The sequence below is a fragment of the Pyrus communis genome, chromosome 1, assembly GCF_041283825.1.
Source record: "Pyrus communis isolate YQ-2024b chromosome 1, ASM4128382v1, whole genome shotgun sequence".
Classification (NCBI taxonomy): domain Eukaryota; kingdom Viridiplantae; phylum Streptophyta; class Magnoliopsida; order Rosales; family Rosaceae; genus Pyrus; species Pyrus communis.
In genome coordinates this window covers 15,310,516-15,317,953 of record NC_142565.1, presented here as the reverse complement: position 1 = coordinate 15,317,953, position 7,438 = coordinate 15,310,516, and the positions used below count along the sequence as shown (strand labels likewise).

Genomic DNA, 7,438 nt, shown 5'->3' with positions numbered 1-7,438 from the left:
TGTTTTATTTATTCCATTGTACACACATCGTCGATTTTACAACAGGGGGTGCATTTTTGCTATGCACGTTCTCTCTCTTTTATCCATCCTATTATAGTTTGCCACTTGTCCTACTAATTAATTTTAATTAAAATTTTAATCTTTTCTAAATACAATAATTAATGAGAATTCTTCTTTTTAACATTTTACTTCCACTTTTACTCATTCCATGGATAACATATACAAAAGGAAGAATGTGCTACTTAGTACTAAGGTCTACTGTTATTCCTTTTTATTTGTTAGTGAAAAGTTTTAGGTTTGATTCTCATGCAAAAGTAAAGTTGAACCGTATTATTATGGAAATTCCATTAAAAGGCTTAGCTCACTCCTCACCCCCTTAACAAATAAACCCATCGTTTGTTAAAAAATAAAAAAAAAATAAAAAAAAAGAAAAAATAAAAAAGAAGGAAGAAAGTGAAAAGTAAGGTTCTAAAAGACGCTAGGCGCTAGTCGGGTGGCAAGCTGAGGCCTAGCGCCTAGATGGCTAGGAGGGGTTTAGGCAGGCGCTTGGACGGATTTAATTAAATCTATTATATTTCGTATAAATAAATGTATGTTTATGCTTAAAATATATATAATTTCATCATAAACTACAAAATAGAATGACATATGTATTATGAGCTATTGGAACATAATGAAAACGTTAGAACTAACATATAATGTGTGTTCATTTAAGTATTCAACAACAACTTATTGAAAAAATAAAATGCAAAATGAAAATTATCCATTTCTGTCTAAGTGAGTCGCAACCTAGGGGGATTTGGGCGGGTTAGGCTGTTTAGACGAGTGCCTCAGTAGGTCTAGACGCCATTTCTTAATTTTCAAACGCCTAAACATTAATTGAGATGGTGGCTAGTTACCTAGCGCTTACATGGGTGCATATGCGGCCTTAGGTGGGAATTTTTAAAACAGTGGTGAAAAGTAGTAAAATACACCCAAAATAAAGACGAGGGTAGAGACTAGGTTCTAGATTCTAGACTGTAGATGCCACCAAGTCAATATAAGTGGAGAAGAGAAGATCCATTTTCCGTTGTTTTGTTTTTCTCTTTGAATTTTATATCCTGCCCTCAACCATTAATCACATAAAATACTAGTCGTCGCTTTGTAAAAACTAAAAAAAGAAAGGCAGCTAACTACTCCGCCATACCAGAGATTCTCTCCCGCCATTGACACACCCTCCCTCTCCAACCTCCCGCCATTTTCTTCTTCTGCCCCGAACTCTCATACAAAATAAAGAATAAAAATGCCGGGGTGCTTCAGCATAGTAGCGTCACGCGACCGCTGCTTCCGCTACTCCTTCTCCTCCTCCGGCCTAAAGTCCACCACCACCGATTTGGGCGATGGCACCGTCATGCACTGCTGGGCTCCCAAAAACCACTCCCCATCCAAACCCACCCTCCTCCTCATCCACGGCATCGGCGCCAACGCAATGTGGCAGTGGCACGACTTCGTCTCCCCTCTCGTCTCCCGCTTCAACCTCTACATCCCCGACCTCGTCTTCTTCGGCGACTCCTACTCCTCCCGCCCTGAACGTTCTGAGATTTTCCAGGCACGCTGCGTCATGGCCCTCATGGACGCCCACGGAGTCAAGAAAATGATGGTCACCGGCATCAGCTACGGCGGCTTCGTGGCCTACCGCATGGCGGCGCAGTTTGGGGAAAGAATAGACAGACTGGTGCTGTGCTGCGCCGGGGTGTGCACGGAGGAAAAGGATATGGAGAATGGGATGTTTCAGGTGAAGAGCGTGGAGGAGGCCATGAATGTTTTGTTGCCCCAGAAGCCTCAGCATTTTAGGGACTTGGTGAAGATCTCTTTTTACAAGCCTGTTAAGAATATCCCCTCTTGTTTTCTCAATGATTTCATTGAGGTAATTTACCCAGTTCTCTGCCTTGATTTCCTCTCTTTACTTTACTTCCCCTTTAATAATAGTTTTGTTGCATATTTTATTGAGAAATTGGCCGGAATGATCATTTTCCGAATCCTAATTGCTAAAGTGATCAGTTTTGATATTTTGATCATCAAAGTTGTCTATATTTGATTGATATGTCGTCGAGATTTGATTTTGATTTATTTCCCCAACTAGATTCTGATTTTTAATCATTTTCTGGATTGGGAATGAATTTCTATGTTTCTTGGTGTATAGTATTGGGTTTGATTCCTGTTTGCAATTTAGAAGTTTATTCAGAAAGTCAAATTAAAGTTTTAATTCTTCCTCCTAATAATTGAAGCCTGATAAGTGTGCACATTAATACTGTTTCTGCAAAGTCAAATTAAAGTTTTAATTCTTCCTCCTAATAATTGAAGCCTGATAAGTGTGCAAATTAATACTGTTGCTGCTCTGCAGAAACATACATGTCAGTACTGTATTTTGTATATGCAAAGTAGTTTGAAACAAACTTTAAAAAGAAATAGAGAGGAGGGGAGGAGTAGGTGGAAGAAGCTTATAGCATATTCACACAGTTTCTGGGATCATACATGAATCAAAAACTAAATAAATTCTCGATTCGTTCACTAGTGACCAATAGAATCAGGCTTTCAAACTGTGAGAGGGTAGCATCCAAGCAAACATTGAAAGCAATGTTTGTGTTTGTGAATACGTGTACAGCATGATATGATACAAATACCAATTTTTAGGAATTAGTGACTACCACCGTCAGTTTTCGGGATAAACATACCTTTCTTCTGTTCTGGTCTATTACCGTCAGCGACAATAATTTGTATCTCTTTTGATGTCTGTTTTGGACTTTGCTTTACCTAGCAATAGAAGTAGTATCATAGACACACAGCTTTCCCTTGTTAATTCAGGAGTATGTGTGACTCAATAACAACTCCCCACTGTGAATTGGAGTCTTTAGGCTGCTAGAAACTGCAATTCATTGTAATAATGTGCTTATAAAATATTTGATTGCCGCTGATTCTGCTGGGCGGCAATAGTAGTACATAAATTTCATTTCTCACCACATGATTGTGATGTCAGTCCTTTTTTTGTTTCATATGAATTTAAAATGTTAGTGCTAAATGTTTCTCTTTTCCGAGTGCGATATGGAATACTTGTATTAGTTTAACCTGAAACTTGTCTTATGAGTTTGGTTGGCACTGGCTGCAGGTGATGTGTTCAGAACATCTTCAAGAGAGGAAAGAATTGATTCAAGCACTACACAAGGACAGGAAGTTGTCTGATCTTCCGAAGATAAACCATGTAATTTTGCATTATATTCAAGTTATTAATCTAATAAAGGTGGCTGTTTATCGTTTTTGGTTTTCTGGAGTATTCAAGGGCTTAATTTCTTCTTGATGCAGCCTACACTTATCATCTGGGGAGAGCATGACCTGGTATTCCCACTGGAATTGGCGCACCGATTAAAAAGGTAAATCGCGCAGCTTAATTATTTCAATGTCATTGTTACTTCTAGAAATATTTGCTGCATGAATGAAGTACAGAACATTATGATTGAGATAAACCAAAATCATTGGTTATCTCCACTTCTACTCTTTTGGTTGCTCTAAGTTACTGCTGCAAAACGAATGATTGTACATCCTTCAATGGGAAGACTACTTGATCTTAAAATCCTTACATAGAGATCCTTGCAGAAATTGAGCAGGTCTACAAATCAAATTTTGGAAAAGCGCTTAGTCTTACTGTTCTCCCTTTGCAGGCAAATAGGTGAGAGTGCAGACCTAGTGATCATAAAGAACGCAGGGCATGCTATAAATGCAGAGAAACCGAAAGAGATGTGCAAGCACATGAAGTCTTTCCTCATGGATCCTCTCCCTACAGCTAAACATAAAAACCACAGCAACGGCCGCAAGGTGGATTGAAATGCCAAGAAAAGGTGTCGACTAATCAAGATGATCATTTTCTGATTTTCATTTAAACCTACACTACTGGATAGAGGTTCCGTATGGTGGATTCTCTGTGCGAGTTGAATTTTATGCTAGTAATTATTTTTTATATTCAGAAGACAGAAAAATGCTTCGTTTTCCATTAAAACATGATTTATGCAGATCTTTCTTCTAATGCTTGTATTGTTAGTGTGTAAATTGATGAACTGATTAGTGAAGATTATAAGTTTACATTTGTGTTATGCCTCAGCTCATGGGCTGAGTTTGTGTGTTAAAAATGTAATGTGTTGGTTAAGTCTCATAGGGCTTAATATTGGACAAGTGTCTTAATCTCAGAGTAAGATGTAATGGATGGCTGAGATTGAATTTAGAAATGTGTCCATCTCTCTCTCACCTTTAACGGTTAAATGTGCTAATGTATGAGCTCACATGCTCAGAGTGAGTGTCCGCAATATATGGAAGATTGCATAGGGATATTCTCTGAGATTTTTCTGATCCAAATTCTTCTCTTTTTCTTCCTCAAATTCTCTGAGTTTCTCTTCCATAACCACTGCTAGAATTCCTGTTTAATTTGAATCCTCTAACATGGCCTTAGAGCCAGGTTGGGTTTGAATTTCTGGGTGTCGTGTTTGTGAGAGGGGTGAGCTCGGATTCACAGCAAAAGCTCATTGCAATGATTCGAGTTCATATCAGCGATCAAGTTTAACATGGCTGGATCTGGAGGAGGAGAACTCAGAGCCCTAGTCTTCAATGGCAAAAATTTTGATTTCTGGCAAATCAAAATGAAGACCATTTTCCGTTCACACAAACTGTGGGATCTGGTTGAAAATGGGTATGAAACTCCAGTGAAGAAGGAAAAGGAGCTCACAGAGGCGGAGAAGAAGTTGATGCGTGAGAATGTGGTCAAGGATGCTAGAGCACTTGGAATCATCCAAGGTGCTGTTTCAGATCAAATTTTCCTGTGAATCGCAACCCAGGAAATGTAAAGGCTGCGTGGGACATTCTGAAACAAGAATTCGTTGGTGATAAGCAAGTAAGATCTGTGAAACTTCAAGGTCTTAGACGAGATTTTGAATATACTCGCATGAATGATAGTGAATCTCTCTCTGTGTATATTGCTATATTGTTCGATCTGATTAATCAAATGAAAAGCTATGGTGAAGATTTGAGTAATCAAAGAATTGTTCAGAAATTGTTGATTAGCTTACCTAAATCCTATGATGCAGCTGTAATAGAAAATAATAAGGATTTGGATACCATAGATGCTTAGGATGTTGTTGCAATTTTGAAGGGTTATGAACAAAGGCTTGATAGACATGGTGAAAGAAGTATGGAGAAAGCATTTGTTAGTTTGAACATTGCATCAAAATCAAATAGGTTTAATGGTCAAACAAACAATATCAAATACCAGAAAAACTTTAGGCCAAAAGGGAAACAGTGGAGTAACAAGGCTGATTGGGGTAGTAAGGCTAGTTTCTCTGTGATGAATGATGCAAATAACACTGGGGATAAGTGTAAATTATGTGATAGACTTCACTATGGGGAGTGTTGGGTTAAGAACAAGGTCAAGTGTCATAAGTAGCAAAATTGGGCATATTGCAAGATACTGTAATACAAACAAGGCTATGCAACAAGTGAATTTTGCTAATCAGGTTGAAGAAACTGGAAACCTATTCTATACTAATCATTCTGGAGAAGTAAGGAAGATAAGTGATGAATGATACATAGATAATGGATGTAGTAATCATATGACATCCAGGGAAGATTTGCTTGTTGACATTGACAGAAGGGTGAAAGCCAAAGTCCAAGTAGGCACTGGAGTCTTGGTTGAAGTGGCAGGAAAATGGACATTGATCATTGAAACAATGAAGGGTAGGAAATATATAAAGGAAGTTATGCTTGTACCTGGTCTTGCAAAAAAATTGCTAAGTGTAGGATAGATGACCGAGCATGGTTACGAGATAGCAAAATGCATGATTCATAAGAAAGAACTCCCTTACAATCTCTGGTGTGAAGCAGTGAACATATATGTGTACCTGCTAAACAGAAGTCTTACAAAGGCTTTGGGGAACATTACACATTTTGAGAAATTCAGTGGAAAAAGACCTGGGATTAAACACATGAAAGTGTTTGGTTTAGTGTGTTACTCTTTTATTCCAGGAAATTTGAGGTACAAATTAGAAGAAACAAGTGTCATAGGTGTTTTCATTGGATATGGTGCCTGTGAGAAGGGGTATATGGCGCTAAATCCTGCAACTCAAAAGGTTTTGCTATCCAGGGATGTAATCTTTGATGAGAATGGTAAATGGGACTAGGAGAAGCACAAAGTCAAAGAAGTATGCATTCCACTATCTGCAAATGAATATCTGGAAATGAATGGAGTTAATAATGATGTTGTATCTGGATGTTCTCAAGTCCAGATTGAAAACTCTCTAGCTACTGTCTCTGGTGAACCAAGCAGTTCAAGTTCTTCATCTTAGTATGATCATACTACAGTGAGGTACATGAACTTGAGTGAGATTTATGAGAGATGTCATTTGTGCATTGTTGAACTCGAAGATTTTAATGAAGCTGCACAGGATGAGGCATGGAAAAAGGCAATGGAAGATGAAATGAGCATGATTGAGAAGAACCAGACATAGGAACTGGTAAAGAGACTATTTGATAAGCCTATGATTGGGGTATGGATGTATAAAACTAAGTTGAACTTAGATGGCTTGGTTCAAAAGAATAAGGCTAGGCTAGTTGCAAAAGGCTATGCACAAAAGCCTGGGATAGACTATAATGAAACCTTGGCACCCGTGGCAAGGTTGGATACCATAAGAACTCTTATTGCAATGGCTGCAAAGAACAATTGAAAGCTGTTTCAATTGGATGTGAAATCAGCTTCTTAAATGGGGTACTTGAAGAGGAGGTGTATGTAGATCAGCCAGATGGATTCATTGTGCAAGAAGATGAGGATAAGGTGTACAAATTGCACAAGGCTTTGTATGGATTGAAGCAGGCACCTAGAGCCTGGTATGGAGAGATAGATTCTTATCTTGCGTAATGTGGTTTCAAAAAAAGTATCAGTGAGGCAACATTATATACTAAGTGTAGAGGAGACTCAGATTTGATCATTGTGTCTATATATGTTGATGATATGGTCTATATTGGAAGTTTTCAGGAGCTAATGGAGGAATTCAAGATTGATATTATGCACAAGTATGAAATGACAGATTTGGGCTTGTTGCACCATTTTATGCAAACTGAAGACTGTATGTTCATACATCCGAGGAAGTATGCCTCAACTATGTTGAAGAAGTTTGGGCTCCAGGATTGTAAATCTGTGAGCATCCCACTTGTACCAAATGACAAACTGAGAAAGGATGATGACAGTGGAGCTGCAGATGAATCTCAATATAGGAAAATTGTGGGAAGCTTGCTGTATCTCACAACAACAAGGCCTGATATAATGTATGCTGTATGTCTGTTAGCAAGGTTCATGCATTGTTAACAAGTACTATGGGACAACAAAGAAGATACTTAGATATGTTCAGGGAACTCTGAATTTTGG

The 7,438-nt window shown here is 38.3% G+C and overlaps 2 protein-coding genes across 2 annotated transcripts; both read left to right on the top strand.

Moving 5' to 3' along the window:
• The first annotated feature begins 1,068 nt into the window (after positions 1 to 1,068).
• On the top strand, positions 1,069 to 4,117 carry LOC137721000 (alpha/beta-Hydrolases superfamily protein). The gene is made up of 4 exons (XM_068460130.2): positions 1,069 to 1,906; positions 3,146 to 3,238; positions 3,340 to 3,407; positions 3,696 to 4,117. The coding sequence occupies exons 1-4, from the start codon at positions 1,283 to 1,285 to the stop codon at positions 3,856 to 3,858; spliced, it is 948 nt and encodes a 315-aa protein (XP_068316231.2). The 5' UTR covers positions 1,069 to 1,282; the 3' UTR covers positions 3,859 to 4,117.
• Positions 4,118 to 4,589: 472 nt separating this feature from the next.
• Positions 4,590 to 5,152, top strand: LOC148699238 (uncharacterized). Its single transcript, XM_088693832.1, has 2 exons — positions 4,590 to 4,818; positions 4,860 to 5,152. Exons 1-2 carry the CDS (start codon positions 4,590 to 4,592, stop codon positions 5,150 to 5,152), a joined length of 522 nt encoding a protein of 173 aa, XP_088549958.1.
• Positions 5,153 to 7,438: the final 2,286 nt, after the last annotated feature.